The following is a 26,248-nucleotide window of genomic DNA, read 5'->3' as shown; positions in this document are numbered from 1 at the left end:
CAGCAAAAGAATTACTATTATTTGGGGCTGAAAGAAAACACATTGCTGACATCCATTATAGGAAGGAGATCTGATGCAATTTTGAGGAAGTGGAGGAGCACTGTCACATTTTCAACACTATTTATACTATTCTATCTATTAAGTTCATGTATTCTTACTAACAGACATAAAAACCTCTTCACTTTCAAACACTACTGAACGTAGTTATGAGGAGATCTTAAAGCTTTTTAAGACAATACTTCACTACACAGAAGGTCAAAGCATATCTTTTCAATATGGCCATTTCAACAAGCTTCGCAGTTACGCAACTAAATGAAAATCACAGAAGAATGTATTACGGAAATAGTATTTGTATAATATCATTATTCAATATGCTTAAGAAAAATAGATTTTTTTCTTACAGTAACAAAAGCCCAGTACACTGAAGAGTTTTATAAATTAGATTATGTTCCTTCTTCAGTAATTAAAGTTACACAGTATTGCCTCATTTCACACTTTAATAAATTCTTTGCCTATGTCATCTGGCAGTGCCAAGCCTCAAGTCCAAGGGTCTGAATAAGGAGGTGATTCCAGAGCACTGCTCCATAAAGACTCTCAACACCCAATAAGCATCAGGTCAGCTACACTGTCTTCTTTTGTTCCAGAAGATAATGCATACAAAACTCCTTTACTGTAACTACATCTGCCATGCATCTAGTGCCAGCATAGTAAAAATACTTTTTATGGTTTATTTCAAGTTCTGCCCAGTAGAGTTTTCTTCATGCTTTTGTGATGTAGCCTCCAGAACAAAGTTGCTTGTGAAAACAAGTCTACTCACACCTACTCATCTACAGTCACAGTTGAGGATAAGTAGCCATGGAAACAGAGTAATATCCAGGCAAGTGGAAGGAATGAGAATATTTTTCAAGCAGTCAGGTTTCTTGCATCCTAAAGACCATGAACACAAGTGTCATGGAAGCATGTGAGCCCCTTATCAAGAGAAACTGAAAGCAGCTGCTAAATTTTTCACTCTGCTCTGAGCCCTGATTTCACAGTGAGGAGTCAGTATCATTTTACAAAGAAGAGCGGGTGCTTGTTTCTGTGTTGTGACAGGACCTGACCTGTTGGTTCTGTAGCTCCTCAGATGAAGGCACTTGGACACACTACAGCTGCACAGCTCTGGAAGAAAGCAAATTTCATTCTGTAACAAAACACTGCCCACAGTCATTCTGGAGGTATAAAATGTGCAGCTTTAAATTTGTTTTAGGACAATTGTTGATGAACTGTATCTCAGAGGTATGTAGGCTATCTACACAGCTGTGCTGGAATTTTTCTGCAGTAGGGACACCTGGAAATTTGACAATTACTGTCAAAATAATATCCCAAAGTTTTTTAATACCTGATGAAATATTGCTACCAAACAATTTAAACCTTATCTTAAATATCCCTGGACTATCTGTGAAATCAAGTGGCTCTTCATTTATAGATGTATCTAAAGACAGACTGCAGTGAATCGAAGCTTGTTCAAAATTGTGATGCTCCTCAGAACATCACAGAAATGTAGAGGAAAAATGCACAGTAGCAACAATTATAAAGTGGAAAACCTCAGAAAGATAATTCACAACTATAAAGAATTTATACTATAATACTAAGGAAAATACCCCAGTCAAGTTGGAGAAACAAATGGAAATCTAAATGGCAGGGCCAAGCACACTGACTTTTGCTGTTCTTCATGGCTGGTAACACCGTGGTCAATGAGATAGCTTGAATCGTTATACAAGTCAAATATCCAAAGCTAGCTCTGAATAAACAGTAGCATTATTATAACAGACATCAGAGGACACATGGCTACAAAACTAAAACTTCCCTTCCTCTTTATACTTACAGGCTAAGTGACCACATAATTATAGGTACTTAGTAATAAAGCCCTGGGTATTGGAAATTTTCAAGCACTTAAGATAGGAATAGACTGAAAGATGTATTTTTTCTTTTACTCTAAAACTTTGGACACCACTGCCCAACAAGGGTAAACAACACCTTCAAAAGAAGACACTTGCCTCTTTTCAAGTCAGGTAGTACCAAAAAAGAAAATCAAGAACAATGGCAGTAAGAATAAAAAATGTCTGAAAAACTATCCCTGAGTGCTTCTTTTCACCCTATTTTTACCAGTGAAAGCTTTCATCTTGAATGGACATGGAATTCAGAAATAGAACTACATACTAAACTGCACAATTACTGAACTAGAACTAAAGAATCATCATGGCCAGGAATACAGGAGAAAAAATATACCTTTTGAAATAAATATATAATACCATTGGCAGAACCAGAGAAGCCTGACAGTTAATAGACTAAACTTCGAAGTTTGTAAAAGTTTGCCAATACATGTCAGCAATTTCCCACAGGAATGAAACAGACTGACCACTATCTGGGGCAAGACTTTGAGATTTACAAACCTCCCAGCAGAAAGACACAAAAAACAAAACCAAAAACCAACCAACCAAACAAAAAAACAACCCACCAACAAAAAACACCCAAAACAACCAGAAATAGGTCTTTCATTGACTTAATTAGAAAAAAAAAATGCTGCCAGACATAAAAAATGCCTCATGATAGGACTAAATGTTCTGCATTTGTCACGTTGATGCTACTAAAGTGTTCCTTACTGTTAAAGCATGCAAACCCAAATGCTGCTGACAAACAAAATCCACTTGCATTATTAAAAGCATGTTCTCATATGAGCAAGTTTTTAGCAGCACACAGAACAAATCACCATCCTGGTTCATGCTATGACAAATTCTAACATCATTCTATTGAGCTGATAAATATTATAATGCAAAAGGTTACCATGAACAATTGCAAAGAAACCCCATGTAACTTAAGTCTCTTTGTATACTTATACATAATCAGTCTTCAAAGTCCGTATATCTGTCGGTGTACTATGCTATTGCTTACAACATGAAGAGTTTCATAGGATAAAGCACAATGCAACAATACATGTGTTCTGTACAAGGGACTTCAGGAGGAAAGCATCTGTCCAGACAGACTGTACAGGACAGATTAAGAAGCTGAAACAACTTCTGTTACAAATCAAATAAGAAAAATAAACCAGTCACCTGGTCTAGGATAGAAATATTAGATACCTTGATAAAATATTAAAAATACAGATGAAACAAGATTTTGTAGTTTGTGGAGATGACTGCTAGAAAAGAACCCTCCCCCTCATTCTTTAAGCACTCCCCTGATTTAAGCACTATCAGTCAAGCTGCTCACTGCTCAGTAATACCAGCTTACCCGAAAGCACAGCTGCAGAAGAGCCTCCGTAACCTGAGCACGCTCCATGTGCTGTATTGCCGAGTTTAGACAAAAGCTTTACATGAGGCTAGTCATTGTGTAGAGCTGGACTGGCATAGGCAGGAGTGGAAAAGTACCTAATTATTATTTTTTATTCCCTTTATTACAAGCATCAGTGCCACCAAGAAAATTCAGTGCATCTTTTTGCACAAGTGCTATGAAAAAGACTGATATCTAAAATTCAGTAAAAGATCTGTTTCAAGCATCTGCTGGACTTCTGGAAGTTTCCTAGGTACTACCTCCACTAAAATGTTAAAAATACCTCACTTTTGCTGTGAAAGCTCACCACAACCTGATATTTATATGTAAAGGGGAACTTTCCAATTAAATAATAAAGCTTGTGGGTGGTAGAATAATTGATTACTTCCATGTGGTAGCAGGCTAACAGTAACACATTCTCCTAATGATCTCTACAGTTTAACCTGGGGACTTTAAATTGGGCACACACCACATCTCAGTAGCTTAATAATACCTTTCATATTCTAACAAAATGCATAAAGACAAAAAGGTGACAAAGACATCTACTGTTAACTTCTTAAACTCATCCATTTCTAATTGCAGGGAACAACAGCATGAACTCTATAGTCAAGCAGAGTTCACAAAAACGTTATCCTTGTCAAAGGAAAACACAGTCTGTGAGACCTTCAAATATCTGAAAATAATAAAGACTTCCCACATACAACTACCAAAATGGAAAGCTTTATGTTCAACAGCCATTCAAGATTCTGCCTAAACTTATTAAGGTTTTAATTGCAACACACAGGACTAAGTTTCCAGTAATCCATTTTTCCTGCTCACAACACGTACTAACCAAGGAAAGACTAACACATAGTAAACAGGTCAGTGATATAATACTCCACTAAGTGGCAAGTGAAGGCAAGAGGCACATTAAATGCTGGACAAGTGAAATTTCTAGGGAATGGGAATGAATGCATTAATAATCTGCCCTGCAGAAATTATTAGAAATCTATTAGGCAATTAACTGCCTTAAGTGTTATATCCCACTACAGGAAATGCAGCTGAAATTGTCCCTCTTTCGATTGTTAACACCTGGACAAAGCCATTAGTCTCTGAAGTAACTCATGACCATTCCCTGCAAGTGCTCCTGCAGAAGCATTTGTGAAGACTTTCACATTTTTATACCCATTTCTACAACTTCACCCCAGCTCCCTCACAAGTGAGCCACTGACACTGAGTGTTCTCTGCTTTATATTGAACTAATTAATTCAAGATAATTAAGTCAGGCTTTCAGTATTAAAGAGGCCTCTGGGGGAAATAAACCAACAGCAATGAAATGGTGGGAGTACAAAGAAAACTGAAATTTCACAGTAACCACTCCTTTATGAAAGAGAACCTTGCTTTACTGTCCAGGACTCAACTTTCCCCTCTTAGGTCTTATTTCCACAAAATGAATTCCATGTTCTGGTTTTCTTGTCATCAGTTCCCTAGGAAACATCCTGGCATGCTACAGCATCTCACTAGAATAATATCACACTGATTAAGAACACTTTCAAGACTTGAAATGTTTTCCAAGCACAAGTCTACAGCTGTGATTGTGGAAAATACATTCTAAACTGTGTCTGGTTTTAACGATTAGGAAAAGCTTCACTTACAGATATCACACACCCACCCCTTTACAGAAAAAAGGGAAATTGGAACTTGATTTCTCTCTCAGTCCCTTTATGAGTGAATTAAAAACTGTGATGGGGGGGGGGGAGAAAAACAAAGAGAGAGAGAACATTTACTTTAGTAATTTCTTTGCTTTTCTTAAGGATAAAAAATTTGATTTATTTCCAAAGGATGTCCATGTTTCATTCAGCCTACAGCACCTTGTTAATTTCATATTCAATTTGAAATAGAAAAAGGCAATTAAATTTCAGGTTCATCCTAACTGGAAGCCTGTGTTAATCTTTCAGCTCAGACATGGCAGGATAAGATCTAAAGCACTGAACCAGAATAAGTGTGATAAAAGAGCTAACAGAAGTCACATCTCTGGGGATTTGAACCAGAGAAGATATCAATAATAGCCTAATCCTGCTACTACTTATTTTGTGCTGCTGGTCTAAATGTCAAAACCATATTGATGATCCAAAAAAATCCACCTGAAAGAACTTCTGACTAATGGCACTGGAGTTACTTTATATTGATAAACTACCCCAAAACACACAGTTTGAAAGAGCAAATTAAAGACGGCTCTATCAAATTAATGTTAGAATATCACATAAAGATTGTCCATATTACTGGTGCCACAGCTAGAGGTTATCAATGCAATTACAGCTAGTAATTCTCTGAAGACATAAAATCCTCCTGGAATTGTCACAAATACACATAATGTCACTAATATCTAAATCTATTTACTAAATTACAATTTCTAAGATTTACAGTGACTGTACATATGAAGAGGATGTGAACTAATCCTGTGAGATGAATAATTCTAGAGCAGTTCTATGGAAAAAAAAAAGTGTTCTTGAAGCTCACATTTTATACAAGAGTAGCTAAATAACTAGAACTCAGCTTATACTTCTGTATCGGATGGAATCCCATTTTCATTATATTTTAAAGGAGAAGAAGTAACATTACCACTTTATTGCTGCAAAAGAATATGAAAAGAATACTGAAAGGACAAATCACTGTTTACTTGTTAAAAAGCATTCAGATACCTAAAGACAAAAAATTATTCCACGTGTATATGTCATTAAAGGGGGCTAGCAGCTTACCAATTAGCTTAGGAAATGGACTTTTTTACAGCCAGAAACAAAAACAATCCAGCCTGGTTATCACTTTATAGGCATGTCCCCTTCTATGGTTTACAACAAAAGTATTTACTATTGTCATGATATAAAGGAAATCTCTCCCCAGAAATTTGTTAGTGTCCTTTTCCCCATCCACTGCAGGAATTGTTTTTAGATCACAGTTTGATACACAGAGAAAATCTGTATCAAACAGAAGCCTCATGTACCTCGACTCTTACATTATTGTGTGTTAAATGACGAGAACATATCGAGCACGCAAAGTGCCTGTAACTCCAACTGTCTCCAAAAAATGCTGCTGCAACTGATGGTAAGTTCCTGTCTCACACCTAAAAGAGTGTTTCTGTGGATCAGTCTGGAGACCAGTATATTTAATGCTAAGCATATGTAGCTTCATGCCATTGTTAAAACCGTTTGCACAAATCCTTAACTTCATAACACAGATGTGCTGGGTGAGTGTCCTTCACTGTGATAGTGTTCAATTAAATACAAAAGGAAAACTGATACATCCTTTTGCTCTGAAAGCTTAATTGAATTTCTGACAGTTTCTAGAACTCTGCTTCAGTCCTATCAACCAGGTGGCACTCTCACAACAGCATTCATTCCCAAACTAAAATTCTTCCTTTTTACCTTTCAAGTATTTTAAGGACAGTAATCATATTACACGTGCAATACAACTCACAGAAATCTAAACACTCTTCAGGACTCTTTTCAGAGACAATTCATCATGTTCTCTTCGGCTCTGCTCATCTTTCTCTTCCAACCACCAAGTCACAATAATGACAAAATGCCTTTTTTTTTTTCCCTTGCTACTGCTGACAGCAGCTTAATATTCCAGTCTCATCTCAGTCTCTATTGGTCTGCCTTCTCCTTATACCTTACAACTGTTTTTATCTCCCATCAGTACTTTAATTACTTTTGTCTTCTTTTCTCCCATTTCATACATGCAGCAGCAAAGTTATAAACAAAAGTAGGCTGAATTATAAACACAAAAGATCTTATGCTTAAGAACGTCACAGATGCAAGAGAAATAGGACTGAGATGTTTATTCTCCACAGTCTCCTATCTTTCACTTATAGGGATGCATCTTTTTTAATCCAATGAATATTAATTTTAAAAGGGAATACACATATTCTAAATATTCAGAGATCCCAAATTTTCAGAGCATCTTTAAAAGTAGGATGAGGAATATGACAGTTGTCTGCCTCTTGAGGCTCTCTGAAGGCATCATTAACAATTCCACTCAAGAAAAGCAGTTTTAATATTGCATGGTGAGAATATCCACACTCAGTGTGACAGTTCAGGAATCTTCCCTGTAAACGACTCATGAACTTTGTCTGACATTTGGAAATTATTTTATACATATTGGGTTTTTTCATTGATTAACTCTCATACACTTCCAACCCTACCACTCCAACCAGACAGAACGACTAGCCATAAAGAACAACAATTGGTTCATAGGGTTAGGCTGTTTAAAGTCAGGTAAGGGTTTTACCCTGTTTGTTCACAAAGGAGTAAGAGGAGAGAGCGAACAATATCCACGTAAGTAAACTTCACTGAGCAGATAAAACACAAACATAAAAAGATTTGAAAGAAGAGACTACATAGGGGGCAATCTTAGTAATTTTCAGAGAGCAGAAAGAAGATGTGGTCTTATTTAGTTGGAGACACATAAGATTCACATGAGAACAAAATGTCAGAAAAGCTTTGTTATGAAGAAAAGCCGGAAGATGCAGAAGCCAAGAGGAGCTGGGTTGAATCTCAACAGTGACTTGAAAGATTTATGGTAACTCCAGAAGGTGCTTAGAGACCCCACAGAGATTCAGATTCCAGGGGCTTAGAGAATGAACAGCCTAACGAAATAAATCCCTAACACATAAGCCAGTGAAATGTCCCACCAGAGGAGGAGGAAGAACTCTATCATCAGCCCCATCTAACCCGCATATTATTAAAAAAAAAAACAAAACCAAACACAATGAATTCACATGCAGGTCTGTGAGCCAAGAGAAACATAGATGGTTAGTCCTCAGAGTAAGAAGATGAGATTTTAACAGCTGCAAAGTGTTGAGCTAATGTTCAGAGGATATGCTGTTTGGTGGAATTTTTTCCCCAGCATTACAGGGAATAAAGCTGGGTATCCGCTATAGGTCTCCTTGGCCCTAGGGCTAGACTTGCAGATAAACAGAGAGAATTACAGTATGCTTGGAGAAAGAATATCACCAGGAGTCATTTCTTTATGAGGAGCTTTAACTTCTAAAAGACTCACAAACCAATGAAAATGAAAAAGTCATTTGACATGAATACTTTAGAGCATGTATTTATCCTTTAAGTTTAAATTAAATGGAGGAATAAACAACAGTTACTCTGTGTATCAAAGTTTATGTGATAAATACACAAGTAAGTTGATCTCGATTTAGTAAAGCAATCCACAGAAATCACATTTCTTTACATTTGTAGTACAGACAATCCAGCTGTTACTAAGAGAATCATATGGTAAGAAACTAGGTAAAGAAGAAGTGAAAACCAGATGTCTTGAAAAAGAGAAGTAATGAATGTGTTGGTTGTATTGATAACCAGCTTGTTAAGTCTGTTAATTAACCAGAAAAAAACCCAGATCATAAGCACTTAAATAACAGTTCTTGAAAGTAGAAAGCACTGCCAATATAGGAGATCAATAGTATCTTTATACAGAAGAACTAGACAAATGACATAATTAATATTGGATGACAAAACATGAAATTACATATCTAATATAACTAATATTTTTGCTGTGAGCTGGGAATTTATTCATTGGAAACTGAGAGGAGAAAAACACTCAGAAACATGGATGACTATAACTCAAAGTGATCCAGCCTAAAAGACAGGTAAACTGATTTAGGTGAGATATTACCAGATAAGTATTGACATTCCTCTGCAAATAACTTGTCAGTTTCCATTTGGAAAATACTGAGTATAGATGATGGGACAGAGAGATCCAGTGGTCTGGCTAGAGCCAGAGACTTGATGAAAACACCTGCCTGACTGTACATTCCAGAAGGCACAGTAGTTCTGATACACTTCCCAGAAATGCGTGGTAGGGGAGGTGTAGTCACTGGGAGCCCTTAGTGGTGGATGGTGGGTCCTGAGATTTGCACCTGATAATCCCTACCAATGTTTCTAACTTCCATCCACACTTTCTAGGAAAAATTACTAAGATTTAGTGCATGCTCACAGGCCTAAAACATGGTTTCCACTAGGAGCAATTAGCAAGAATAATGGCATAGCATAAAATGAAAGTCTCAAAAAGTACACTTTAAGTGGCCTCCAACAAGACATAATAGACATAGAAGACATTTATGTGTCTTGGAGATTTCTGAACACGGCATTGTAACAACAAAGGTTTTGAAACTGAAGGATAACTTGTGTCCCATAACCACAGGGTTCTGGAAATGCAACACATGTTCTGGTCTAACTCCCAAATATTGGCGTGGGTCCTCCCTTCGGAGAAACATTTCTGAAAATTAAAAGCAGTCAGCCTTTCAAGCAGTGTGTTTCAGCTGTCAGGTCTTTCTCCCTCCTCAGACACAGACACAAATGGAGATTAAAATTTAAAAAAAATATATTTATTAGTTCCACGAACGTTTACTTCTTTAATTGAATATTACAACCCTAAGAGACTTGGGGTTTGGCTTTTATCAATGCAAAGAGAACACAAAAGCAGCCTGGTAACAGAGCAAAATCATTATAAGACTGTACCACTGCCAAAATTATTGCTAAAGTCATCAACTTCAAAGACAGCTAAAAAAATAAAAGGAACAAATTCCAGGATATGGAGTTTTACTTTAATAGTAACAAAAGGGAGGAAACAAACAAGCAAAACAAGAAGGGCCAAATATATGGGAGGCTGCCATTTTTCTTTCTTTTTAAAACCAGAATGCTCTCTCTTAGGTCCTTTAAAAGTTATACAAATCTAAAACTAAAGGAAAAATAATTTTCTGAGTTGTGACTTTGTTTTCAAATTAAACTTTTGGGGAAAATAATTATTCTACTACAACTAATGATGGCAGCACATATTTTAAAATGTGTTACACTGAGAAGAAGTTCTGTGCTCTGGGAAAGCAGGTCACATTTGTATTAGAATGTGTTTCATCCCTTTGCTCCTACAGTGTCACGCGTATACAGCACTCTCTCCCCTCAGAAACCCACAGACACACATGAAGTTAGCTTGGATTTTCAAAATGCAGAAAACCTGAAATCCCCTCAAAGAACAAGTTGAGGCTGATTTCATTAGAGCTTACGTTTCTAAGCTCCCTGTATGCTTGTACAACAAAAGCTTATTTTGTAAAGGCACTCCCAGTTCTCCCCACTGCATCACAACTTGTGCAGCCATCAACTGGCGTGATGATGTTGTACTGTATTACTACAGACCTACAGAAAAGAGAAGGCAGAGGCAGGAATTACCAGGTTTTGTAATTTTTAAAATCCATAATAAAATCTTCAATTTGAGCAATTTTTGCTCCGTCCTTTTTTTTTGCACCATGAGCTGGAGACTCCGGCTGCAGCTGGAGCCCCTGATGAGGCTTCAGACACCAACTGACCCTTTGTATCATTGGTGCCTAAAAAGCTACCCCAGAGCGTCCCTAGAAAACTACAAGTGTAAGCATAGCAAACCCCAAGAAATTTGAAGTGCTTTCAGTGATTTAATTTCTCAAAATGCTGTAAAATTGAGGCCTACTGGATATCTTAACGAGCAAGAGTAACAGTACAGTACACAAAACGCTCAAACCAGGAACCAACCTGTTGAAAACTGAGCAAGCGCTGAGTTGTTACATTAAGGTTACTGCTTCCGTCCCCTCAAATTCAAAAGTTTAAATTCCATGCTGGTACATTCTTGAGATTAAAGTATTTTCTAACAGTACGCCAAAAACCCCTATTTACACAGCATGCACTTATGGTCCAATGTATGGCATAAGCATTAACAAAGGGATAATCCTTCTCTCAAAGAGATTATTCCCCATTTGGGGGCATCTTAAGACAACTGAAAATCTTCTCAGAAGAGGATAACAGACATGCCTGTTTGAGTCCATGCCTATATAAGTGCACATCGATCCCTACAGAAATGTCATTAAGCATTATAGTGACAAAAGTAGCAAACTGTGTATATAAAATTATCTAATTAATCAAAATGTTGGGATTTCTTACAGAATCAAACTGGATACATGTCCAAGGGAATAGTCTAACAAACGATTAATGAAGTACCCTTAAGTAAAAATAATTAGGTGTTTATGTAGCTATGGAGAATGTTAAGACGTAACCCTATGGGTGTAGAGAAGCAGAGATAAAGGTATCAATATATCTGTGACTGGTAACAGCCTTTGAGAAAATATAGTTTAATACAAATGATAGGTCAGTTATCAGTGCCACACCACAGAAGAACATGTGGAAGGAAAGGCTTTGGTAAATCATTACTCTGCTATGTCTGAATATGAGTTCAAAATTCAACTGGTAAGATACATCCAGTTCCTTGGACACTGCATTAAACCATATGTGTTTGTTTATAACTGTTCAAAAAAAAAAGGGCATAAACAAGTTGTTTGTCTCACATATGTGTAGTCAGACATCAGTTAAAAAACTGCCCTTCCTGTTACCCCTTCCCCAGGACCAGATGTAGGCACAAGCCAGTGGAAATGGAGCAGACATAAGCATGACAACCTAATTCTCTGCATGAGGGAAGTAGCTAGGAACAGGGAGAGGGAGGGGGAAGGGGAGACAAAAACACTTTACACAAGGTCAATGCAGGAGACTGAGACATCTGTCAGGGCTGGAAGTTAGTACATTTGCTTTTATTACAGCAAATAATGTCAGTACCGCAACAGTTTATGCTTAAAACAGTGCAGCCTGTGAGCACAAGTAAATAGGCATGACAGTATCCTGATTTTTATTTTAAGTCATATCCAGCAGGAAATGGAGCTAGTAAAGTCTGGCATAAATGTAATGGTTGTTTTCATTTAGTGCAAAGGACAGGAAGAGAGGGAATCTAGAGCTGTGTCTCTAATGTTGTACTTGCAGTTACAGAATAAAACCCACTTCTAAACAAAGCACTTCAAAATCCATAGATTTGATCCATCTAGAGTAACCCAAGTATCAACGGGAAGCTTGTGGAAATGAGGAAACAGGCACAAAAAAGAATTGCAACACAAGCATCGTCCCTTAAAACACGTTCTGCTAACTCTCACTGTCAGATGCTACCATGAAGAGTGAAGCTCTGGGTTGTACTGTCAAGTTCACCCACACAAAGAAAGCCTAGCTAAAACTTTCTTTACACTATTTGATTCAATTGGGACTGAGTGAGGAATAAGAACTGACAATACAAAACACAATTTCGTCACTAATCCACCTACTTTAGTACATTGTTCCTGCATGTACCCTAAAAAACCTAACCAAGTAATTATCAAAAGGACTTGGCAGATATTTTATATCCGACATAGCTGGCCAGCTATGCATACCTGCATACTTGCAAATATCCCTTCTGCATTAGAGTGCATTAGTAATTACTGTAAATGCTTACAGTTACTACATTTGGTCATGTATGTGTTAGACAGGACACAACTGTTTAATCAGCTACTATTATTATATAAAATATAAAATACTGCTATATATATTACTCTATATAATATAAAATTATATACAAAAATTTAAATAGCAGAGTAGTTTAGTACAAAAAGTTGATAAGTATCTGCACCTCTTCTGTTGCAATGCTAAATACACCACCACTGGACATGTTCTTCAGGAAGGATGTAAATCCCTTGCAATTCAAAATTCACCAGAGTAGAATGATTTCACCTAAGTGCCAATGAAATTAATGACTTTTTACAGCTTCTCATAGAGTTGTCTCAAACAGCTTAGAATGAACTGAATGAACTGTGATTTATAAGTATTATTTTAAAAATTCATTACTCCTCCTGAAAGAAGTGCCTTTTTATACATATTAGTAAGCTTTCATCATAGACTGAGACCAAGGGCACTCGTTTTTATTAATTCTATAAAATGGGAACTTGCTTCTACTACATTACCTTTGTAAACAAGGCTTCATTTTATATTTTCATCAGTGGCACATTTCAGCATTTGTCATTCAAGAGTGGGTGCTGGCCAAATGCTAATTTTTTTTCAGCTAACGAGTACTGGAAATGAGATGGAGAGGTGATAGAACGGAAGGGTGAAATCATGGGTATTTGGGACCGACCATTCTCTTTGTCTCCAGGTTGAAAGCAAAGGTGTGATTTCTCATGGAACAGGTAGCTGATTGGCACACCCACTGCCACAGCATATGGGGGCTGATGATACTTTAGAAAAGCTGACTTGAGGGCTAGGTAATTTTCACAGATGAAAAAATCATTCAGGGTTACAAATACATAGAAACTATCTTGCTTGGGATGTCCTTGAGCTGAAAACAGTTGAACACTAAGAATCCATGAGGGAAAAATTCACATATGTTTGCCCTATTTTTACACTCGTCCAGGGTGCATGCTTTTAGTGTCTATAAGAAGAATATGGGGCTAAATGGGATATTGGCCCAATCCACACACTGACTCTTACACAGAACATCTGTACGAAATGAGCTGTGTGATATTGTCCTCCAAGTGTTTTGTCAGCTGGTATCTCTGTTTCCATACTGTTGACACCTGCAGCAGGATTTGAATAATCAGCTGGAGAAAGAGCCCCACTGCTCACTACTGCAGTGTTCACATTATTTAGTGTTTGACACTCAGTGTGGAGTAGGGATTGTTCACACAAACTTTGTCATTAATGTAATGCAGAACAAGTTTCCCCAAGCTTTCTACATGGACACTGAAGCTCATAAAGCTTCTGACCAGGTTCTAAATCAAACTCATGCATTTTAAAAGAGAAATGCAGACTCTGGAAATCACTGATTTTTTTTTCAGCATCCAATTAGAAGTTTATTTTCAAGAATGAACTGAGCTGTGAAGCAAAATAATTCTCATTCTGCTGTGTGTCAATCTGTTTGCATTGTAAAATGGAATTTAAGAGATTCCTAACTCATCTGTTTCCCAGTACTTTAAGCCTTCCAGGAAAGACTAAGCCTTCTGCTGATGTAGCAATTTACGAAAATCTATATGGATGATAAACTGACATCAGTGCTTGATAAATGGACAGACAGGCCATACCCAGCCATTTACAGCCTATTAACTATTTGCTTGAGAGTATTACAAGATAACTGCTGATGTCAGGTCTTTGTATAAAGGTGAACACCAGCAAAACCCCTCCGTTTCCATCTAAAAAGGTAGTTCCCAATGATTACTCCAGAAGGTCAGCAGCTGTCAATGAACTCATGCTGAACATTTAACTGAAAGTTTATTCGTTATTTTGCATAAAAGCCTACAAACTTAGAAGCCAAATGTATTCAAGAACTCTATGTTTGCCACTGGTGCTCTGAGTAGTCTAAAAGCTAATATTTTAATACAGAGATCTCTGCAATATAAAGTCTAGGATTAAGACTATTTAATATCATTACTCCTCTTCCACTGCCCCAAAGCTAGGGATACATCTAATTTCTCTAACAAGAATGCCTTTATCATATATCCTTCTTTTCTTAACAGAACTATAGACTAAAGTATGCGCCAACTTCAGACTTAGTCACACACAAGCCTTCAACATTTCACAGAATCACAGAATCAGCTATGTTGGAAAAGACCTCTGAAATCATCGAGTCCAACCCATGCCTCAATACCGCCATGTCAACTAGACCATGGCACTGAATGCCACATCCATTGTCTTCTTACCTCCAGGAACTGTGACTCCACCATTTCCTCAGGCAGTGCATTCCAATGTCTAATCATGCTTTCTATGAAGAAATTCTTCCTTATGTCCAATCTAAACGTCCCCTGGTGCAGCTTAAGACTATGTCTTCTTGTCCTATTACAAGTTGCCTGGGAGAAGAGACCAACCCCCACCTGGCTACAACCTCCTTTCAGGTAGCTGTAGAGAGTGATGAGGTAACCCCTGAGCTGCCTCCTCCTCTCCAGGCTAAACAGTCCCAACTCCCTCAGCCTCTCCTCATAGGACTTGTGCTCAAGTCCCTTCCCCAGCCTCGTTGCTCTTCTCTGGACCCGCTCCAGCACCTCAATATCCTTCCTGACCTGAGGGGCCCAGAACTGGACACAATACTCAAGGTGCGGCCTCACCAGCCCTGAGTACAGGGGAAAGATCACTTCCTTGGTCCTGCTGGCCACACTGTTCTTGATGCAGGCCAGGATGCCATTGGCCTTCTTGGCCACCTGGGCACACTGCTGGCTCATGTTCAGCTTGCTGTCAGTCAGTGCCCCCAGGTCTCTTTCTGCCTGGCTGCTTGCTCAACTTGTAGTGCTGCAGGAGGTTGTTGTGGCCAAAGTGCAGGACCCAGCACTTGGCCTTCTTGAACCCTATACCACCAGATTTGGCTCATCTATCCAGCCTGTCCAGGTCCCCCTGCATAGCCCTCCTACCCTCCAGCAGACTAGCATTCCCCCTCAACTTGGTGTCATCTGCAAATTTGCTAATGGTAGACTTGATCCCCTCATCCAGATCATCAATAAGATGCTAAGTACCTCAACCTTTTCCTCATCTTTGGTAACTACATTCCCCCTGCCTGCATTCAATAAAAAACTGAAGTTTTCCTTGCCCCTCCTTTTGCTAATAATGTATTTATAAAAACAGTTTTTATTATCCTTTATAGAAGTGGCCAAATTAAGTTTTAATTGAGCTTTTGCCTTTCTAATTTTCTTTCTGCATGACCTAATGACATCCTTAAACACTTCTTGAGTTGCCCATCCCTTTTTACAAAGGTGATGCACCCTCTTTTTTTCCCCGAGTTCCTGCAAAAACTCCCTGTTCAACCAGGCTGGTTGTCTTCCCCACCTGCTCATCTTTTGGCACATCGGGATGGCCTGTTTCTGCGCCTTCAAGGCTTCTTTCTTGAAATCTGTCCATCCTCCCTGGACCCCTTTGTTTTTAAGGGTTGTTTCTCAAGGTACTCTCCAAGTCATCGTCCTCAATAGGCTGAAGTCTGCCCTTCAGAAGTCCAGCAAGTATAGGTTAGATGACAAATTTCTCTGTTGTTATTGTAGTTCAGTCTGGTGTTTGGTCTTCCTGTTGTCAATTGTATTAGTTTTAAAACACAGTGGCATTTAAAGTCAACAAACAAAATCTGTCTTTTCTGCTGCTGACTTCTTGAAATTGAATGGAGTCAAAATTAGACCTGCAAAGCTCAAGAAGCAGAGGAATGCATGGCATGATCTCTTCTAGCTTCTTATTGCTCCATCTCTAACTAGGATGAGTTGGATTTTATAGCTCTTTATAACTTACCTGAGCCTAGTTTGCTGGCTTCATTTCTGCTTTCAGTAATTGCAGTGCGGATTAAATGATCCAGAACCAAAACCATCATGGAAAGGACTTTCCTTTTAGCTCCTTGTTTCAACATTCAGAGAAAGAAAAAGAAGAAAAATGCAGTTTGCAGCCAATGCTGCAACCTGCTTAGTGTCTCCGTGACAGATTACAGTCTCTAAGTCTCCATCCCTCAAAGCAGGAATGTAACCTCCATCCCTTTTTGTCCTCTTTGTCCTTTTTAATTTTGCAGAAGGCAGACAAAAAAAATAGAAGAAGATGCATGATATAATGTTTGTTTTAGAAGTCTCTCATTCTTCAAGTACCTCTTGGAAATGTGCACTTCAAGTAAGCATGAACAACTCTCAAATATACTAAGCACTTAAAAATCTTCAAAACCCATGCATTCTTCTTACATATAATATACCTTTAAATACGATTTTCTAAAATCCCACAGGTTTATTATCCCAGAATTTCTGGTACATCTAGATTAGCTTTAAGAGCTTTAAACAAAATCTTCCTTTGCTGTCATTGCATTTACAAACCTCCCACAATCTCAGTATCAGAAAGTCTGTTATTTTTAAATAAAAGGAATGGAGGAACTCTAACCAGGGAGTTGAAACAGCCTCCTTAATGGACCAGAAAAGTGTAAGCTGTCATAACAGTGGAATGCATATGGGTCTCTATCATTTGCCAGATAACATATGTTTTTTCTCTTCCTCTGCTCTTTCAGAGATGACTCTAAAGCAAATAAACACGAATTTCCTAACAAACAATAAAAGAAAATACATTTACTAAAAATCTACTGACGTGACTGTCAGTAATTCATGACAATTAATGTTCTCTTCAAGATGCAATTACAGGTATGTAACTTGTTAGACTTTTAGTAAGAATGCATGTGCTGTATAAAGTGAACGACATTTACGCCACACAGTACCCAGAACACCCCAGTAGTGGAAGAAAGTTTAACCTATAAGCCCCAAACATATACAGAATGTACTGTGCTGTATAACACAAAATAAACATCTTCATTAAGTTCCAAATACGAGTTGAGCTGAGAGCTGCCTCTGTCACCAAATCTTTAACTATAAGCTTTGCACAGCCCAATAAGGAAAATACTCTTTTATGCAGGAGTCCATGGAGGATACAAAACTCAGTGTGGTGCTTCCACCCCAAGGTAAAACACAAGGGAAACTGGTGCCAACCTGATGTGCCGATTTCCCTTTAGATGAAGTTTTAGCCTGCTCAGAGAGAATATTGCCACTTCAACTAGAAGACTAAACTGCAGGGACCCGGGTTCGATTCCTGGTCGGGGCCCCTCCCCGGGCAGATGGAGCTTGTTAGCCCTGTAAGGCAATCCATCTACGTCCTGAGGACCTCGCTGCCACCGTCCAAGCGTGCTTGGCCCCGGCAGATGAACCTCAGGATTAAAGGGTGGGCTCAGTTCCGCGCACACTGTGTCTCACCTAAAAAATCCAATGCGCAGGCTGGAAGGTGGAAAGACCTTCCCCGGTTCTTCGTTCGCGAAGAGACTGGCCATTAGAAGACTAAAAATCCTGACAAACAACACAGTACTATAATTCAGAGAATCATAACAGGGAGTATTGAGAAGCATTGCAGTCACCTAAAAAAGCTTGAAAATAAAATTCGTTGTCAGAATTAAACCCCTGTTACTCTACGGCAAAGCTTTATTCCTTAATTCATTCATATTAAGATTAAGTGAATGGCTCAGAAGAGAGACACTTTGTCACACCCCATACTTTTAGGCCACAGAAGTGCAGTCATCAGAGGGGTATACATCACAGATACTAAACCTACCTAACGTTGCCAGCAGTGCAGAAATAGAATATTATCATCACCATCACTCAACAGTCATAGACGTTTGTAATCACATTGGTCCTTGAGAATGGGATGAAAGATATGAGAAGAAAAACAGGAGAAAGCCCAATATGCTCTCACTCATTCCTGCACCTTATTCCATTTCTAGGCCATGCTGAAGGTCTTCACGTAAACAGGTTCATATTATGCTGAAAGTGCATCAGAATAATTGAATAATCAATGCCATCCCTAAGGCCAGTGACCACTCAAAATTAAGATGCAGTACCTCTACATGAAGAAATCAGGATTTTGATGCATCTGCAAATATCAAAATGTTACTAAAACGTCTGCAGACATCACATCACACCAAGAATGATTCTGCCACTTCCACTTTTGTTACTGCAAATTGCCTTGGTCTACAATTTATCTCCAATTGTGTACACCTTTTCCTCCTTGTACCTTTTTTTGGTTTGCTTCTTTTTAATCATCTCATCAGCAATGCTTAAATTTTAACAAAGGTGTGTCTATAACAACTGGTAACAAGCCAGAAGTTCAGTATACAAAAATGGGCAAAAATGAGATAAAGGCTGTTAACGACTTCAAAATTCCTCTTACATCTTTCACTGCATACCTTTGCTCTACTTTCTGATGTCTGATAACCCATTATTTTCCCACTGATTTTCCCTTTTCTTCATTTAAATTTTATCTCTTTTGTCTACTCAGATTTCTGATCTCCACCTTTGTTATCTACCACAGAGATTCAGTCCAGGGCAAACCCATTGCCACATTTCTTTCTTATATTAGCTGACGCAAACACATTCCAGTTATTTTTCAGGATGTGGATTCTCCCTTACTGGTCAATCTGCACTGCAAGGAAGAGCCTTTTGTCTACAAGGAAAAGCCCATACATCTTCCTGGAATAAAGCAGTATTTCCAGAAGATACTGAAAACTATGTCCTTTAAGTGCACAGTTAAGTCTCCTAATCACTAAATTCCTAAAGACTAGGAGAAACCAGTAAAACACAGACTCATATTCAAGTTGATCCATTTCATAAGTCTTGCTCATATTACAGGCCACATTTGTGGAGAGTAGGGAAAATGAAGATAATCTAAATAATCACAGCAGAAGTAAAAGATTTCCCAGAAGGAAATGAATGTCCCATTAATCAACACGCAGTCAAGAACATAAGGGAATAAACTGTCCAGTTATTTAGTGGCTAGACAGAGGTACAGCAAAGCGCTAAGGCAGAAGGCTCTAGACACTCAGTGTACGAGGTGATAGTTTGTCACCAGTTGGTCCTCAAGCTGTGGTTTCTAATGAACAAGACTTCAGTAATGCAAGAGACCCTCTGCTTGCAGAGGGAAAAGACTAGAAGGTTTAGAAGACTTCTAGAGACTACAATTGTAATCTAAACGTAAAACAAATGTTTATCACAACCTCCAGGTTGAGGAGCAGAGGAAGCTATGACATGAGTAGCCTCCTTCAGTATCTTGGTTTGTTTCCAGTTCTCCAGGAGCAGCAATAACAGAGTCCACGGTTACCTCTTTTTCCTGCTAGCTCTGAAGTTCAACAGCCCACTTAGAGACAGCACTCGTACCACAAATCCTGAAAAACAGCTTGGCCAACCCAAAACTTATTTTCTACATTCCTATCACTCACTGCTACTTCTAGAGCAACATAAACAAAGCTGCCTGCTTCATGATAGCCCTTCCTGCTCACAGTCTTTGAGTAGAAGGAAAATGGGAGGAAGAGGTTCGAGGATAATTTTAAAAGGTGGGTATGTTTAAAGCTTAAGCCTGCTATACAACGTGGTATGAAACTTGGACATGGCTATGATGATCCTGGATTCACCTGTAAGTAGTAACAGCTTCGTTCCCAGGCAGTCCATGGGATGCTCATCTGCTGTTCCACCTGAGCATATCCCTCATGTCTCACCTTTGGCTTTAATATCCCAGGTTTGATCACTCAGCCACGAGGGTGTAACTATTTAGTTCTCCTTTCTAAACAGGATTATGGCAGCATGGTGACACTTGCAAAATTCAGTACACCACGGATGACAGCCACAGTAACATGACCCCTGCGGCCCTAGAAAATCTGCACTACTAATACATCAAAACATAGCAGGAAAAAAAAATAATAAAACCACAATCACAGGTTATTTTCTTTAAAATGTTCAGGAATCCTTCAGGAAGCTTTTCTCTGATTAAATCAAGAGCAAAAAAACCACGTTATTGACCGGCTCCAGGGGCGGTATCAGGCTGGGGCGATGCACCCCGACGGCTTCCCATTCGCCGCTGCTTTTCAGCACCACGGACGTCCGCGCCCAGGGGCAGAGACCCGGGCTGCCGCAGCTCCCCTCGCTCCAACCTTCCGGGAGAGGAGAACTTGTAAAATCACGTTATTAACTTTCTTCAGGGCTTTCCTGAGGACACTGGTTCAGGATGGGGGTTTTGTTGTTGTTGGGTTTTTTGTTTGTTTATTTGTTTGTTTTTCCCGCATGGGGTTGGAGGAAAAAAAAAAAAAAAAGGGCAGTGATGGGATTTTCTTTTTTGTTTGGGATACAAAACGAAAAGCTCCATGAGCTCAACCTTTCCAAATTTTTTTACAGATCAGTTTTTATTAGGGCTGTGCAAATTGGGTACTTTTTGAGTTCAAAGTGCAATTAGAAAGAGAAAAAAAAATGACAGAGAGGAAAATGGTTTTTGTGCAATTAAACTACTGTTGGACCCAAAAAATCATCAATTACTCCTGATTTGAAAAATTAATTAATGAGGGTACCCGGAGATAAAGACAGAATGATTTCTCATCAAACACATTGCAGCTCTCCCTAGGTCTCCTCTTTAATTACATTTTCCCCAAATTCACGTGAGTTCTGCACAAACTCAGAAACATGTCTACATTCACCCAGGATCAACTGCTGTGAATTTTCTCCTGATGGAGAAGTCTTTGTTCAGTTCAAAGGCATAAATTCTGAAATGTCATTACAAGCTAAAAGCAAAAGGGCTCTTTGGCAACCCCTGGCTCTCCAAAGCCTTCATTCAACCTCACTTGCAAATAATAAAGGGGGTTTTATGGACAGGCATAACACTTTTCTCTATTAGCATTAATCAGTTTCTGTGAAGGCAGGGTGAGTTGATCATCCTCCTCAGCAGAGAGCTCGGGATACATTACCAATCCCCTGAAGCGCTTTTTAATTTCAGGTCCCTCTGCCTGCCCTCCTCTCTGTTTCAGTCTGAGTCACGCTTACCCTCGGAGATGGGTCCTACCGGCTTTCCCCTAAGGACCACCCCAAGCCCTCAGAAGCATCACAGGCTGTTTTAACTCCCCCTCTGGGGTTTAAGCGGAGCTGACACTCGGTTCTCTCTGCAGACCCGAGCTCCTGCGCTCATCGCCCGCGCTACAAAGTGTGTTACGGGACAAGGCTCACGTTCCTGAGGGACCCCGCGCGGGGCGGGGCGGGGCGGGGCCGGGCGCGCGCGGCTCACCTGCACGAGGCGGCGGCCGGGCGGCGCGTGCTCGGGGAGGCGCGCGCGGTACACGGGCCGCTCGAACCGGGGCTCGTTGTCGTTGGCGTCCTCCACGCGCACGCTGAGGCGGCACGCGGCGGCGCGAGCCGGCACGCCGCCGTCGCGCGCCACCACGCGCAGCTCCAGCGCCGCCTGCCGCTCGCGGTCCAGGCGCGCGCGCGTGCTGACGGCGCCGCTCCGCGCGTCGATGCGCAGCAGCGCCAGCGCCGCCGGGTCGCCCTCCAGCGAGTACCGCACCTCGGCGTTGGGAGAGCCCGGCTCGTCCGCGTCCGACGCGCTCAGGCGGAGCACGGCCGTGCCGGGCGAGGCGGCCTCTGAGACGGCGGCGCGGTAGTGGGGCTGCGGGAAGGAGGGAGCCTCGTCGTTGAGGTCGGCGACGCGCAGCAGCAGCGGCTCCTCGACGGAGAGCGGCGGCGCGCCGCCGTCCGTGGCCACCAGCCGCAGCTCGTAGAGGTCGCGGCTCTCGCGGTCCAGCGGCCCCGCCACGCAGAGGAAGAAGACGCCGGCCCCGGCCGCCCGCAGCGCGAAGGCGCCGTCGCCGCCCAGCAGGGCCATCGCGATGCCACCGCCGCCTTCCGCGCCTTCCTCCTCCTCGCCGCCCTCGTCGGCGTCCGAGACGGAGACTCGGGCCACGTAGTCGCCGGGCCGCGCCCCTTCGGAGACCCTCGGGCCGCCGCTCTCGGTGAGGTAGAGCAGGTGGATGGCGGGGCGGTTGTCGTTCACGTCCAGCACGGCCACGGAGACGAGGACGCTGGAGACCTCGGGCTCGGCGCCGCCGTCCCGCGCCTCCACGACCAGGCGGTGCAGGGCCCGCGCCTCGCGGTCCAGCGGGCGGCGGAGGCGCAGGACGCCGCTGCGCTCCTCCACCGCGAAGTAGCCGTCGGGGTCGCTCTGCCGGCGATTGATGGCGTACCGCACCTCGCCGTTGGCGCCCAGGTCGGGGTCGGTGGCCCGCAGGCGGCAGACGGCGGTGCCCGGTGGCGCGTCTTCCCGCAGCCGCGCTCGGTACTCGCCACGGCTGAAAGTGGGCGCGTTGTCGTTCTCGTCCAGCACCCGCACCGACACCCGCAGGCGGCCGCGGCGCCGCGGGCTACCGCCGTCCCACGCCTCCACCACCAGCCGGTGCGCCTCTGCCCTTTCGCGGTCCAGCCGCCGCAGCAGCACCAGCTCCAGGGGCTCCGGCCGCCCGTAACGCAGCTGGAAGAGAGGCGGCTCTCCCGCCGCGCCGCCCTCCTCCAGCAGCGCGTATCCCTGCGTGCCGAAGCGGCCGGCGTCGGGGTCGCGGGCAGCCGGGAGGCGGAAGGCGGTGCCGGGCGGGCTGAGCTCGGAGACGTTGAGCTGCAGGCTGTCCGCCGGGAAGCGCGGCGGGTGGTCATTCACGTCGGTGACCGAGATCTCCACCTGCACCACCTCGCCGCGCAGCGTGGCCGCCGCAAAGCTGTAGCGCGCACGGCGCTCTCGGTCCAGCCTCCGCGCCGTGCGGATGATGCCCGTCTCCGGCTGGACGTGGAAGTCCGCTAGCACTGCCGACTCGCCGCTCCCCTCCGACAGCAAAAAGCCCCCCGGCGGCTCCGAGCCCGCCGGCAGCCCCGCACGGATGTCCCCCACCAGCGTCTCGGCCGGCAGCCCCTCGTCCACAGCCAGGCTAAGGTTATACACCGGCGCGGCACCGCCGCCCGCCGCGCACAGCCACAGCGGCACCAGCAGCGCCAGCGCCCTGGTAGGTCCCGTCGAGAGAGCGCCGCCTCGCCCGCCCCGGCACCTGCTGCCCCGCAGCCGCCTCGCCATGCTCCGCTAAGCCGGCATCGCGGGCAGGCTGCGCCCTGCTGCTCGCCGCCACCGCCGGGCAGGTGCCTTCGCCTCGCCGCCGCGGGAGAAACTCCCGAACGCCGCCGCGGGTGATGGGAAGGACGAGCCTGTGCGAGGGGGCGGTAGAGCAGCTCCCCGTCGCCACCGCCCCGCGCAGCCCCCGCCCCGCCCGCCCACCCAGCGCCCGGGGGGCCTGGCGTCCCCAGCGCACGGACATGTCGCGCTGGGCCGGGGTGGCGCGGCGGTGCCCCCCAGAATCCGGAGAGGTCTTCGCTGAAACTGATTCCTCGGGAAATCAGCTGGCTTCCTGCTGATGGGGGAAAGCCTCTTGCGCACGGGCTGCCTCTAGGTGCAGAGGCATGCCTCGTGAAAGACGAGAATTTAAATAAAACAGAAATCTACGAGGATAAACGGATAATTCAGCAAGGATTTTTCTCGCCTTAATATTCTGGTCCTTGTTTTCCTTGCTTGTTACCCTAGCACTAGGTCAGTGTATAGCACTCAGCTATAGCACTCAGTGAAGCATTTACCAGAAGTAAGTTTTAAGTAGAAACTTCCACTAGCTCCAGCAAGACCAGAACATCTTTCCTTTACCACTCTTCTGACTCCCATATGTAACTCGGAATGGTCTAAAAATGAACTAGTGTTTCTTCAAGGACACTGAGAACAAACAGCATCATATAAATGCTATGTAGCAACCATTCATCCTTCCATGAAAGCTAAGTACAATACTTCAATGGTTATTGGTCTCTTGGTGCTCTCACCGATCCTTCACAAACTTAATTTCACCTTTCTGGCAAGTCTAGCAGCTGGTCAGAGAAACGTAAATTCATTCTAGGACAGACAAGTGAAATCAGGGCAAAGACAATAAAGTAGCAAGAGAAGTTACTGTAGCTTAGTCCTCTCTTATGAAGGGGCACTTTTGAGAGGGCAACTGTTTTACTCTTTGCCACTTTTTCAAATTGTGGAAGAGCTACCCAGGCACACCATTGCCAGAATATTCCCTGAGGAGGGAGAAAAGTTGCTGTAACAGCTCTTGATGTATGGAGAGGAGAAGGGGAAGAGAATGTTTTTTCCAACACTGTTAGGTCCTAACAGTCCCACATATGCAGGTAAAAGGGAAAACTAGGTTCTAAAGTAAGTCTAGAAGTCTTAGTGCACATGTGTAGCTGCATGCATGGGAGAGGGGGCATACGAGATCTTATCCAGTGTACCTGACTTGCTTCCTTACACGCAGAGACAGGGCTAAGCAAAAGCTAGATCTTGTCAGATCTCCTTAGGCACATTCTGAGAAAGTCTCTGTATATTTATATACTGTGATAATTACAAGCATAGAAGCAAGAAGGAAACTCTGGCCCTTGCCAGCTTCGTTCATATTCATTGAGAAAACACATGGATCCTCCCCAAGTCACAGATGTTCAATATGAAAATGCCTGAATTCCATTGAATCACAGCAAGTTTGGAAAAAGAGCCATGTCCCACACAGCCCATGCAGTCACTAAGAAAACATGTGAATCATGTTCAATCAGGCACATTGACTGAAAAGCTAAGCAAAACCTTCTGTTGACAAGGTCAGGCAGTGCCTAAAGAGGAAAGTTCTGTATTCAGATACAGCATGCATGAAGATAGCAGGAGAAAAAATAAGATTGACATAGTTATCTGTGGTTCCCGCAGTATTCGTGTATTCTGTGAAACCAGGGCACTTAAACAGTTTTATGAGAAGTAAAGTCATATGTTTGTTACCACTGCCCAACTACTTGTTTCCAGAAAAACGACATCTTCGGGATGCTATAGATGTTCTGCCTACTGTGAACATGAGCCTTACCTTGTAAGCATTGCTCCACCTTTTTCATCCTCCTGCCTTCTCTGAGTCTGTTCTTTCCATTCCTTTCTTAAACTTTTCCTCTCTTTTGCCATGTTCATGACCTCATTCTTTTCTTCCACAAACCACAAACAGAAGTTTCTAAATCTTGAGGAGATGTTTGTCATCTCCTGGATATATTTAGCTACCCCTGCTGTTCCCCATCTTCTCAGTGACATGCTGACCTCCACAGAAAGGGGAAGTAATATACATAAGATATGCAGGGAAGCTGCCACAATGACATTATCCCAAAGAAAACGAGTTTTAGTGCAGTAGCTCCCTCCTACATCCTCCACAGGTCAGTCTCCCAGTGAAGACACTTGACAGCTCCTCAGATTTACCAAGTCTTCTAGTGTAAAAAGTGGACAGGAGAATAAGTACAGCATTATTTGAAGATGAGGCATGTTGGTTAGAGCACACTAAATGCCTGTGCATTCCCATTTAGAAGGGATCACCTGTGTGTGAGCCAGTGTGCTCAGTTAGATAGCAGAAAGTTACGTCTCCAGGTGTTCTTCATTCCCTTTCCTGGAGGTGGCCATCTCTGACTTCATAGGTGGGTGATCAAGATGCAGATTTACTTTCAAACTGCTGAAGTTTCAAGCTGTGCCTCCTCAGGCAATCCTGCACAGGCATCCCTCTAATCCACTGTGCAAGGCAGTGAACTCTGGTACTCCCAGAGCAGCTCCACATGCCAAATTCAGCTGTCCTTGTGGCAGGGATCCAACCTCCAGGAAGGACTGAGGAAGGAAACTGGAAGGTGATAACTGTATCAGCTGCTCAAACTTAATTGGCC

At 42.4% G+C, this 26,248-nt stretch overlaps 1 protein-coding gene across 1 annotated transcript in view; it reads right to left on the bottom strand.

The window, feature by feature from the left end:
* Positions 1–23,573, bottom strand: part of DCHS2 (dachsous cadherin-related 2) — a 107,646-nt gene extending 84,073 nt beyond the window's left edge. Inside the window, exon 1 of the mRNA XM_027900931.1 lies at positions 21,744–23,573. Coding sequence (XP_027756732.1) covers positions 21,744–23,573 — 1,830 coding nt within the window. The remainder of the gene's footprint in view (positions 1–21,743) is intronic.
* Between the last annotated feature and the right edge of the window lie 2,675 nt (positions 23,574–26,248).

The sequence above is a fragment of the Empidonax traillii genome, unplaced genomic scaffold (assembly GCF_003031625.1).
Source record: "Empidonax traillii isolate 1590-97213 ecotype Southwest subspecies unplaced genomic scaffold, ASM303162v1 scaffold756:size664756, whole genome shotgun sequence".
Taxonomy (NCBI): Eukaryota; Metazoa; Chordata; class Aves; order Passeriformes; family Tyrannidae; genus Empidonax; species Empidonax traillii.
Note: the sequence above shows the minus strand (reverse complement) of the source record. Positions and strands in the feature narration are given on the sequence as shown.